The sequence below is a fragment of the Physella acuta genome, unplaced genomic scaffold (assembly GCF_028476545.2).
Source record: "Physella acuta isolate Inbredline_101_S28 unplaced genomic scaffold, ASM2847654v3 ptg000131l, whole genome shotgun sequence".
Lineage (NCBI taxonomy): Eukaryota > Metazoa > Mollusca > Gastropoda > Physidae > Physella > Physella acuta.
In genome coordinates this window covers 129,777-142,526 of record NW_026731650.1, presented here as the reverse complement: position 1 = coordinate 142,526, position 12,750 = coordinate 129,777, and the positions used below count along the sequence as shown (strand labels likewise).

General features: G+C 33.8%; 1 protein-coding gene across 4 annotated transcripts; it reads right to left on the bottom strand.

The window, feature by feature from the left end:
- Window positions 1-6,336: 6,336 nt before the first annotated feature.
- On the bottom strand, window positions 6,337-8,481 carry LOC131935092 (mitochondrial import inner membrane translocase subunit Tim8). 4 transcript variants are annotated; one of them, XM_059291403.1, is made up of 3 exons: window positions 8,441-8,481; window positions 7,088-7,193; window positions 6,337-6,679 (listed from the first exon to the last, which is right to left on the bottom strand). In XM_059291403.1, the coding sequence occupies exons 2-3, from the start codon at window positions 7,190-7,192 to the stop codon at window positions 6,509-6,511; spliced, it is 276 nt and encodes a 91-aa protein (XP_059147386.1). In that variant the 5' UTR covers window position 7,193; window positions 8,441-8,481; the 3' UTR covers window positions 6,337-6,508. The 4 variants fall into 4 exon arrangements, with proteins under 4 accessions (XP_059147386.1, XP_059147388.1, XP_059147385.1 ...); XM_059291405.1 differs by lacking the exon at window positions 8,441-8,481 and adding an exon at window positions 8,159-8,165; XM_059291402.1 differs by lacking the exon at window positions 8,441-8,481 and adding an exon at window positions 7,418-7,435.
- Between the last annotated feature and the right edge of the window lie 4,269 nt (window positions 8,482-12,750).

Genomic DNA, 12,750 nt, shown 5'->3' with positions numbered 1-12,750 from the left:
TTTTTTTTCTATCTTTCTGTTTAGAGATTTTAACCCAAGGCACATCCTAGTTGCATAACAGATAACCTTTTTTTGTATACAGACAATCTCCATTTAATCCTTGCCTGGTTGGATGCTGTTTTTATTGATTATTATGTCTTGTACTTAATAGGTCATTCAGAACTTGTTAACGTAGTTTTAAAAAAATATTTTATCCATTCATTGGGGCCTTGTTGAGTGCCGCTTGTCTCTTGCAAATCTAGACAATGGGTCGTAATTTTGTTCACCTTAAAGTTGTCATATAGTTTATCATTATGTAAAACTTGCTCAAAATGAATATAATGTTCACATATTTGTATTATAAACTATAAAACTAATATTTATAACGTGATGAAATTGTTTGTATGTGCTAACAGTTTTGCTAGAGGATAGGCTATTGTTCCGTCATTGACATGAATCCACTGATTTAGGCCAATCTGTTTTTAAGTTTAGCTCGCTTGTTTCTATTGGTAAAGGCATTCATTTAATTAAATACAGCAACATAATTTAGGTAGTCTTAGTCATTTTTAATGAATACTTGTCTTCTAAAAGTCTTTTTTTTTCCTATTTTTATACTGTTGCTATCTTATAATTTTATAAAGCTTCAAGAGATTTTGTTCAAACTTATACAATTTTCCCCTTATAAAATAATGATTAAAAAAATATAGCTTAGTATATAGTTTCATATATATTTTTATTTACTAGAAGTCTGTTTTTAATTTATTTGTTTCAAATCAACTGATTTTTTTTTTTAAATTCATTACTTTTGATGGTTTATAAATAATTTATCTAAAAATGTTTTTAGTAGTTAATGTTAGATTAGCTAACCATCAGAGCAGTAGAAATGTATTAAGTGCCATCAATGTTCAATTCTGCCTTGTGTAACTTTTTTTTTTTTGCCAAATCAAAAAACTTTTATCCAGTGCCTTGCCACAGAAGCCAAAATATATTTTTTCATTTAGTCAAAATATTACTATATTAGGAAAGATTCCTCCGGAGAGACGATATTTTATTATTGTATTATTGTTCTAATTCTTAGAAGATAATGATGGGAAAAGCTTTTGTGATTGTCTCCATAAAATTATTTGGGATAGTGCCTCATTTACACTATTGATTTCATTTTGTTAGGTTTTCTAGTCACAGGTTAATAATTAAAGCTCAACAAGTTTACATTACTATCTAGTCTAAATGTGTATTGAAGTTTATTGTCTTTTTTCAAAGCGTTTTTTTTATATTTCAGAATTTTCAATTTCTTGTTAACTATTTTTATTTTCTTTGACTGTCAGCTAATTTTTAGACACTCTGATTAACATTTTTACTGTGATAAACAATTGATTTTGATTTTTTTAAAATAACAGTTTCATGTTTAATAATATATGGTAATAGAGCAAGTGCAATTTTAACAGCAAAAATAATTTATGAATTATTTTATTTTTATCTTAATAAGGATAAAGTCTTAAAGTAGAAACTAAAATGGTATAAAAAGAATATTTTTATAAAGGTTGCATAATAAAAGTTAAACTAATTACAATAAAAAACTTGTATATGAAGTGATAAAATTTAAAGCTGTCTGACTTGTGATAGAGTGATTTAAGTTGCTTAACTCTAAAGGGAAGTGATTTACAGGGTTGATACTGAATTGTTGTTTTTTTTAACATTTAAAAAAATATATACTTTAAGTTTTCTATACTTATCTGTGAAAGACAAGCATAATAGCATATTTAGACTATTTACAAATGCTACTGTGTGTTACCAACTCTAGTCAAAGCTTATCTGTCAATGTGATGTTCTTTCATACTCTCTTGTTTGACTGTTGTGTTGATGGCAGCATCTCAATGCTAAATTCATGTACAGTACATCCGCTTGTATTTTTCTAATTACTTCTCTTTTATTACGGCTTTTCTTTTATGCAATTTTTGAGACGATGTATATGAAGTATAAATGGAATGTTGGCGATGTGTAGGAGAGGACATGGCCAGAGACATCTGTGATGTAGTCAGTCTCTAAACTAGCCATGTAATGAGGAGCCTCTGCTGCTGGATCAATGCCGAGATAAGACAAAAAAAACAGAAAGTGTTTGAAAGACAAATACAACTGACATTTTGACACAGACTTTTTATTTTGTACTGAAGAAAACTTTGTGTTGAAACACCATTTGTAATTGTCTGTACATTGTGAGGATACTAACATTTTCTGTTGTTGTTTTTTTTAATAAATATTTATAAGATTTAGCTCCTGGATGCTCCCATTTTTATCCATTCTTGAAAAGTATTGCAAGCAGCTATGGGGTTTATTTAGTTTTAAAACTAGTTTAATTCGATTTTTTTTCAGACACTGCTATTCTAATCGCAGTCTTTATGTAAAATTCAATGTAGTCTTTGTAAGTCAACATATAAAAACACACTTCTTTTAATTAAAAACAAACACTAATTTTAAAAGTTGCTTGATCCTTTCTTGCTAAGAGATTTGAAATGTGTTTTAAAAGGTTGTTTTAAATTTTATTACCAACGTATCCGCCATAACCAAGTGCCTAAAATTGTTTCACCATCAGGTGAGTTTAAATTTTGCTAAATCAGGTTCACGATTTATCAACCAAATGTGATTTTTTTTTTTAAAGCAGGTCTACTATCTGAACTAGCTAATCTTATGACTAACAGTCTAGTTAAAGAAAATAGGTGGTCATTGAAATACACACCCAACCGTACTTAACCCGTTATCCATATGTAAATTTCGTCATCATACCTGGACTCAGGTTTTTGAGCTTCAGTCACGGACTCTCTTCACCTCAAATTGTTGTCCAACAGTGTGTCTATCTCTAACTATGGTGCTACAAGCTTAATGTTATGGTAGTTATTGCATTGTTTTTTTCTTGTAACCATCATTTTCCTGTTTTGATATCGGTATTGTAAATAGATGTAAACTTACTACTCAAAGAATTTTATAATATTTTACAATTGATCTGAAAGAAATCCACCTGACTGGTTTGTGGATGTCTGTCTGTTTGGCTTGGACTTGTAGTATTTTTGATTAAGGGATTTATTTTTTCATGATTAACCCCTTAGCTGTGTGTATCTTAGGGGTGTAAATTTACAACTTTTTTTTATCATAGGTGTTGGTATTAAATTTATAATTTGAACAGAATTGTTTTCTAGAGTAAATTAAACTTCAGTTAACCTGGAGATTTATTTGTAGAAATCAAGTAACTTAGGAATAGTGTATGTGATTTCTTTTTTTTTAGCAGATGGTAAGAATTTATACAAACTCAGCCATTGTCTGTATTTTAACAAAACTAAATGGTATGTATAAGTGTGTCTGTGAAAATATATGCTCACATTTTTTTATTAATATCCTAGTCATTCATCAGTTTTTTAGCACTTTTTACCTTGTTGCATCCCCAGACCATGACTGTTTTTTTTGGCACATTTTCTAGTCATAGATATGTTGGCCAGATTTTTGTAACCAACAGTGCTCAATGTCTAAATAATTTTATTTTTGCCCAACCTTGTTTCTGTCACAATGCTTTCGCACCATGCTAGATGCATACATTTTATCATTAAAATAAACAATTTTGTTTTAAATTTTTTTTTAAATTGATGAACTCTGTAGAAACCAACAATTACCTAAAAATGGATTCCCAAATGTTTTTAATCCAGAGTTTGTCATTTGCTGGTTCATTGCTCATGTGTAACCTTTGTGTTATTGGGTGACAAGGTGTTGATGGTTACTGTGGATTATATCACTCAAATATTTGCCTGCACATTCTGCTTGTTTCAAACATTTTTTAATACGATTATTTATTTTCACATTTATTTTGCTCAGAGACCAATTTTTAAACTGATTTTTATTTTTGTTCTTTGTTTTAATCATACATTCATGCGTCTATGATTTATCTGTTTGAATTAATCCCAACCATTTCCTCTTACATGTGAGGAAACTATCTACAAATGGAAAATAATTTTTAAATGTTATTTCCATTTCTTTTTACTAATATAGTCATGTTTTTATTTTATTTTTAAATAGAGAGCTCAACATTAAAAGCTGCACAAACTTTTGTGTATGTTGAACTTATGTGACAGACACATGAATGTAGAAAGACATTGAAGTACTGTTTGAACCTACACACTGTCAGTTGTTTCTATATATTTTACCACCAGTTTACTAACGAAGGTTTGCATTAACCACCAGGTACCTGTTTCGCTCACACAGGTGACTTGTACACACAGGTGACTTGTACACACAGGTGACTTGCGCATCAGCCTTTAAATAGGAAAAAAAATGTTTTCAATTTACAGATAACACCCAATCAGTGCCTGATTAGTACATTTTTACTGTCAGCTTGTATTTTTTCTAGTCCATACTCAAACTAATGTTGATTCCGCTCACATGTCAAATTAAAGCAGAAATATTTTTATTAAAACTGAGTAATGTTAAGTCCAGAAATTAACTTAAAAATGGTTTGAAAGCAAAGAAAAGTACTTTTTGCAGGGAACTTAAAGATAAAATGTGACAAGTGCAATGATAAGAAAATTAATTTTAAATTATGAATTATTCAATGACAGTAATAAAAATGGCTTTTTAAAAAGTATTAAATCTTCTTATATGCTAGTCTTCAACTAGCTTATTATTGTTATTGAGATTTATTAAGAATCAGTTTAAAATGTATGCTCAATATAGATTTAACTATTTTAACTGTTGATTATTGTAGAATAATTGTTGTTCTCAGATATTTCATTTTCCATTGTGTAAAGCACTAAAAGTCTTTTGTAATTTATTTGAACTGCAAAGTATTAGTGGGGAAAAATTATTTTTTTTAATAAAATGTTACATCTTAGGCATAGTCAATAACCTTAGAATTATGTATTAAACAGAAACTGCAAGGAACATTACACATAATAAACACTGATTTATTTACTTTGGTTTTCAAATTTGAGCTATAAAATCAGTACGTTTTAGGAAAGAAAAATATCTTTAAGACCAAATTCAAATTTTCTGTCAATTATCTGTTGTTTTTATCATCACTGCTGTTTGATTGCAAATTAAATATGCATTGCAGATTTATTCAGGGTTATGCATATTTTAAAAGAATAAATAAGAAACTTAAGCAGTAGTTTGTTTTATTCACTGAGCGACAACTTAGTGTATCATTGTGGTATAGAAAGATATTTCATCAGCATAACAAAACATTTTCCTTTTGATTATCCACCTTGTGTTGAGTTAGAAACTCAGCTGTTATGTCACCCTTGGCTCTAGAAATGATTTCCCTCAAGTTTTTTTCAGGCAGGTCACTTTGTGGTTACTAAAGAGCTTGTAGTTTTATGTAATTGACTTAATTACCTACTAATCGCATGCATCAGTTGTATAACTTTTGTGAAGTTTGATGTGACCCAGATTTAGCATGTCCAAGTGCACATGCTCCATCTCAATTTGTGATGTTCATTTTTTTCTCCTTCACTGCCATTTCATATTGTATCATGTAACCATGACAATGGTTTTTTTTTTAAATACTTTTTGTTCTATTTTTTTTTTATATAAATGATAATGGAATTTAAAGGAAGGGGGTAGTAGATGTTGAAATAGTAAAACAAAATATATAATTTTTATCTACCATGTTCACAGTCAAAGTGTACTTAACTAATGCCATATTTTTCACTCTATTTATGTTGTCTTGGTATTTTGGTACGGATCTCAGATCTACTTGATTGTGTACCACTCTGTGGTTTTTGTATTGTCAGACTTGCGCCAAGCACTTTCTTACACCAATACCTTTGGCTAGAGGGGAGGCAGTAAATGTACTCTACAACCATTTTACTTCAATAATAAGTAGGAATTTCAGAGAAAAAACAAATGAAAATTGATTTTTTTTTATGCAAATTTTTTTTTTGGTGTCATATTTAATCACCATGATGGTTTAGGTTTTTTGGGATGGTTGTGGTCAGTTTAATGTTTCTCTAACAGAGCCAAGAGGTAGCTTACAAAACTCAATGTTTACTTAGTCCTGTTCTGTGAATGCTTCATGGTTGTCTGATGTCACATTCATGTATTCACAGCTCTTATTTCAATTAAACATTTAGAAAAACTTTTCACTCTCTTGTGTTTTTATTTGCAATTGGTTTGTAACCAGTTTTTTTGTCTAATTTGGGAGGCATTGAAAAGAAAATTGACGAAACCTACAATTGTGGTTAGCTTCATAAAAAGCTTAAACTTTTGACTGGTTGGGAACCAGGATAGGTGAAACTTGCTAACAGATTACAGGTCAGCTGTGTCAAGTCAAAAATAGGGATTTAACCTATTCAGACATCTTAAAACAGAAAGAGTAAAATCTACAACATAATAATCATTTTTATTATCTATTCAATGAATCATCCATTTATAACTGAATCTCAATCTGCAACAATCACTCAAATTCAGAATTACACAATTTTTCAGTTTTATTTGCTAAGAAATATCAGTTTTAAAAAAAGCTAATAAAATAATGAACACAGAATAAAGACTACATGTTTGCAGCTCCCTGCAAAAGCTTCTGAAACCTGGTAGCTATAGTTAGTGACGTGTCAATGAACCTCTCCACACAATTTGACACACAGTTTTCTGTCTTGCTGTCTAGTTTATCACGTGGCCTGTCTACACATTGCTCCCAACAGACATCTGCCAACTTGTGAACCTGAGAAAATATAACAACCATTCAATGAAATCAAAACAGCATAACCATTCAATGAAATCAAAACAGCATAACCATTCAATGAAATCAAAACAGCATAACCATTCAATGAAATCAAAACAAGATAACCATTCATTGAAATTTTTCTAAACTACCACTACCAGTGTAAGTTTAAATTTTTCAACAATTTTTTAAAGGAAAACAAAACTGCAAGTATATTAATTTTATGCACAAGTTAGAGATTTTTCAAAACTACCAGAAGGAAAGTTTAACATAATTCCCTATGGAATCTATGGGTTCTAATGAGGAAAAACAATATAGTGATGTTTACATAGCATTTTTCATAGGGGGGAGGGGTGAACATAATTTCTGTGATATTTCAGGTGTTTGTTTACTGATTTAACTTATTACCTGAGCTTGTAATTCTGCCTTTTGTGATTCAATCTGAATAAAGTTGGCAACTTCAGGATCCACTTCATCTTTATGGGGCAGAGAATCAAAGGATGACATTTTCATTCTGAAACCAAGATAAGTAAATGAGTCTAAATGACATTCAATACATGTATTTTCAATGTCAAAGAACAAACAATTTGGTTCACTGAGATGTGTTTAGATGGATTAAATAAAGTCATTTGCCTATAGTCTAAGTCTATAGGCCGAGTAAGACATTCTTTTTGTCTATTCTCAGTAGATGTACTATATAATATATCTTTTATTTTACTATTTTAAGTTTAACTTTACCCATACAAGTATAAGCCCATAATTAAATAACCCTGTTGGCCAGTGTAGCAGAAGTGGGGAGGGGGATTGCTGATAAGTATTTAAATTATTATTTGGACATTTTTAGAGTAGTGATAGATCTAGTATTAAAAACAGTAGTAGTAAAGTTCCCCTTTGTTTTAGAGTACTAATAGATCAGATCTAGGTATTAGTTAAAGCTCCCTGTTCTGTAACCTCACCATATGAAGGGATAGTGTGGTATTTTGGTAAGCACTTTGCCAGCAACCAATATTTTCCCTAATGTAAGTCAGGTAGGCCTACCCTCTGAATTAGGTTGGACTCTGAGATGTGCTAAGAAATAACTAAGAATCTAGCCAGGGACCCTTTAATAGTTAGTAATACTAAGTAGGCCTAAGTACAATATTAAATTATTAGCCTAATGAAAAGGTTAATAGACTAACTTTATTAATTTAATAAATAGTAATCGCACTAAAAAAAAGAGTACATTACAATTACTAGATTAGATCTAGTCTAGATCTAGATTATTTTAATATTTACCAGCCAAAGTCTACAAAAATATTAGGTAGATATCTCTAGAGTCTAGACAAACTAATAGATCTAGATCTAGGTCTAGTAATAGTAAATTTAGAATAGGCGTAATTTTAGTAAATTAATACATCACTATCAATATCAAATTAAATATCAATCAACTATCAACCAAGTAAAACTGATTCAAACTAAGAAAATAAGAAATAATCTTACGACTTATGACTTATGTATGACTTAGCCTATGTATGACTTAGCCGACTTAGATTAGCGCTTAGCAGTCACTAGCAGTTAGCCTGGGCTGTAGGCCTATTCAATTATTAATATTAGTCTTATCTTAAGTCTTAAGTTTTAAAAGTAAAAGGTAACGGTATGATGTATCGTATCCAGAGTAACTAAAAATCTAGACTGCTCTAGACTAGCGTTACGTCTAATTATTAAAAATAAAACTAAATGATGAGAAGTCAAATTTCCATTCACACATTTCACAAGGTCGACCTTTCAACTTTTATTACGATGCGGATGGGGCCTGAACTGCTAGTTTAGGAAGGATTAGATTTTAATTTTAGAAGCTGAGTTGTAGTGGAATATACTTCTATAGAAGTATAGCATAGATAGGCCTATGTCGTAATAAATATATATAATTTTGACAAACAAAATATAGATCTAGATCTACATACATTTTTTTTTACGTTGCTTAGCCTGACTTCTTAAGATTGTTTTGCGTCAGTCTTCTTCAATGTGTCTGTTATATTTTTAATCTACCAGATTTTTTTCCTCGGAGTTATCTTTTCTTAGGCTTGTCATGTATGGCTAGAATTAGGGTTAGCAAACAAATTGCCCTTTACTCCGGGAAAATGAATCTGTCAAATATACTGCCCTTACTAAATATTTAAAATGTCGGCCTAGATTTGAACAAAATAAATTAAAAACTAATGTCAACTATAGTCTAATATTTCTTTCAATGTTTCTTTTAACTGCCTGTTTCTCTGCATAAGGCTTTGATTCATAATTTTAGTATTGGCCCATAGATAGATCTAGATCTTTGCACTTTTTTTTTGTTGTAGCCATAGTTTCTTACGGGCATCTCCACGGGGGGGGGGGGGGGCACTGCCCACTCCCCCCCCCTCCCATCCCCGAAGCATGTCAACCGCCCTCCTCCCCGAACGAAATAGAATTTATAAACAAAATATATACTTCAACCCAGGGGCGTAGCGAGGGGGGGGGGCGGGGTGCGAACCGCACCGGGTGACACCATTTAGGGGGTGACACCAAGGCAAACAATAGCAAAATATATACAGAAAAATGATAATTTCACTTAATTAAATGATAAATCCCGGCACGAGTGGAGGGGTGGGGGGGGGGGGGGGGGTTGACACCATGACGTAAACCTGCTAATGATATAGAAAACATGCAACATCCAGCTGAATTTATAACTGAATATAGATTCAAATCACTAGTATTATCTGAGCACAGTTGAAAGCAATCACCGTGGGATTGACGGGGGGGGGGGGAGTTACATCAACTCAACGTTGCAATATATATGCCTGAGGAAAACGGGTTGGTTGAGAATCGTAATAAGCTTTGTTAATCCGTGTACGGGGTGGGGGGGGGGGGAATCAAATACTTCCAGAAGAAAAAAAATACTTGAATACATATACACATGCGTATACACATACTTACAAGCAAGTGTATTTGTAATATATATATATATATATATATATATATATATATATATATATATATATATATATATATATATATATATATTCCTTTCGGGGGGGTGGGGGGTGACACCATTAGGTGCCGCGCCGGGTTACACCCGCCCTCGCTACGCCACTTTATACTTCAACCAGTATTCACTCCCCTTGGAAATTGAATAATTACTAATGGTGTAGCCTATATAACTCTAATAAGCAATTAAATTACTCGGAAAAGCAGATTTTCCTATGAATGAAATAAAATGAGCTAGATTTCGTTGTGGCACATATATAGAACTATGCGTGAGTGTGTGTGAGTGCCTGTGTGTGTGTGTTTAAACGCAGACATAACGTAGTCTCGAGTTCGGATCCCGGGCTCGAGTCTGTATGTGCCTTCCCTGGGCCCATTCATCTCTGATGGGCACGCGACTCACGGTAGGGAAATAGAGGCCACAATATATGCCGAGGTCTGGCCCGTGTGTCTTGGACTCAAAAGGGATACGATAATTAGAGAGGGGAGGGTTCAACACCCGAAACACCTCCTGCCTACGCTACTGATAGAGAAACAAGCAGTGTTTCTTCCATACTTTTTTCTCCGGGGGGGGGGGGGGGGGCACTTGAAATTTTCGGGGGGGGGGGGGGGGCGGTAGACTTTCTTCGGGGGGGGGGACTGTTAAAAGTATATATTTTCTATATAAATTATATAAATTTCATTTCGTTCGGGGGGGGGGGGGATGCCTGGAAGAAACTCTGGTACAAACTTGAACATTCATCCTCATCTTTTCTCTTCTGTGCCCAAGACACATGGGGCCGCCACAAAAAGCTCTTCCCACCTTTGCTGGTCCCAGGCAATTTTTGTTGGCAGTCCCTTAAGACAGAGGCGTAGCGAGGGGGGGGGGGTGCATACCGCACCGGGTGACACCATTTAGGGGGTGTGACACCAAGGCAAAAAATAGCAAAATATATAGAAAAAAAATGATAATTCCACTTAATTAAGTGATTGATTCGAGTGGTAAATAGTGTTTTAAGAGGTGCAAATCGAAAGTTTGAAGGGAGGGGGGTGCAAATCAAAAGTTTGAGGGAGGGGGGGTGCAAATCGAAAATTGAAAGTTTGTCCCAGGGCGCCGGGAAGGGTAGCTACGCCTCTGGGGGGTGACACCATTAAGTGCCGCGCCGGGTGACACCCGACCTCGCTACGCCACTGCCTCAAGATAGTCCTGCCTTTGTCCGTTGTTTTTTTTTTTCTTCTGTGCACATCCACGTCGCCCTTGACCTTTCCCGTTTCATTTTACCTATGATGTAATCTGGATTCATCAGTCATAACATTATTGTCTTAAAATTGTCTTAAAATAAGTCGACAGAAAAGCACACAAATACCATCCGCTTGTGAGACTTACATACATCGCGTTTACCTTGCGACATGTATTCTATACATGTCCAGAGTAGGCTCCCCTATTTATGTTCTGATTAGATTAACTTATGGCGAAGTCCAGATTGAAGATTATAGTGTAAAACGGTTCTGAGGTCATCCATAAATGACGTCACGCTTTTTGACGATTTTTACCTCCCCTCTCCCCTCCGTCACGCATCGTCACAAAAAGCCAGAACCCCCCCCCCCCCTTCCTAAAATGACGTCACACCTCAGCCTACAACCTCACTCAAAATTGCAGTTGAATTTTTTTGCGCAATTTCCATACTGGAATTGCGATTATTTTTTTTTAAACATCGATATTTTTTTTAAAATCTTGTCTGAACTCTCTCAATATAGAGTATTTTAATCAATTCCTTTTGCAATTTATTAAAACAGTTTTCTAAAACGCGAAATAACGTCTAAAACTCGTTTTCTAACATTGCTTTTTTTATAATGCAAAAGTGTGACGTCGCACCATCTGAACCCCCCCCCCCCCTCATCACACACCGTCACAAAATTACGGACCCCCCCCTCCCCCTACGAGTGTTACGTCATTTATGGACGACCCCTCTACAAAATATTATTATTATTCTTTACAAGTTAGGCCTATTTTTAACAGATTTGTTGGTTTTATTTTTTTCATTCTTAAGGCCTACATTATAGTTTGATACACACATTATTTTACTTCCGTGTCTATTCAAACGTTTTTGCGATAGCAGTTTAAGAAGACATGCACAGGAACGCATTCAACTGAGACAAGTGGGGGAAAAAAATGACAGACGCAATTTAATGTTGAAACTGTCATGGACGCTAACCGGTCTTTCAGAAAATATGTCTATCAAACCGGAAATTTAAAGTGCACTCTCTGGTTTCAAATTAACAACGAGAAAAATGTCCGAAAGAAACCCCCTTCCCCCGAGAGCACGCCAACCCCTCTCCTCCGAACGAAAAAGTAAAAGTATTACATTTTTTTATAGAAAAAATCTGACACTGATGGTGGTGCCAACGCCAACTATTTTGTGATTTTACAAATAAAGTAGGAAAAAGAATAAAAACTGTAAGAATTATAGGACTACGGTCATTTTCGGAGAAGACAGGGAAGTAACTTCGTATTAAGGAGAAGAATGTGATTTTAGTGACGTTATAAGGGGGCAAGGTTAGTTGGCGTACGTAGATGCAAACATATGATAAATGGCGTCACTCTACCAGGCCGAGTAGATGGGGGCCTTCGTGTGACGAGGGAGTGGGTTTGTTAGAAAAAGTCAGAAACACTGCAGTCGGCTAAGTTATTTTATCGCTTTAGAATAGCCTAAATGTTTTGTTTCATGGGTCCAAGAAAGGGCAGATCAGGTTTAGTCTTCACTGTTCATTTCCATCGGCAGTCATCACCAGTGTTTCTCTCAGACTTTTTTCGTAAAAGTATTTTTTCTATATAAATCCTATTTCATTCGACGTCCCCCCCCCCTCCCCCTCGAAGAGATGCCTGTAAGAAACTCTGGTCATCACCCCCACCCACCAGAGGCGTAGCGACCCCTCCCGGCGCCCGGGGCGAACTTTCATTTTGGCGCCCCCATATATATATATATATATATATATATATATATATATATATATATATATATATATATATATATATATATATATATATATATATATATATATGTATGTATGTATATATGCGTGTGTGTTTGTGTGTG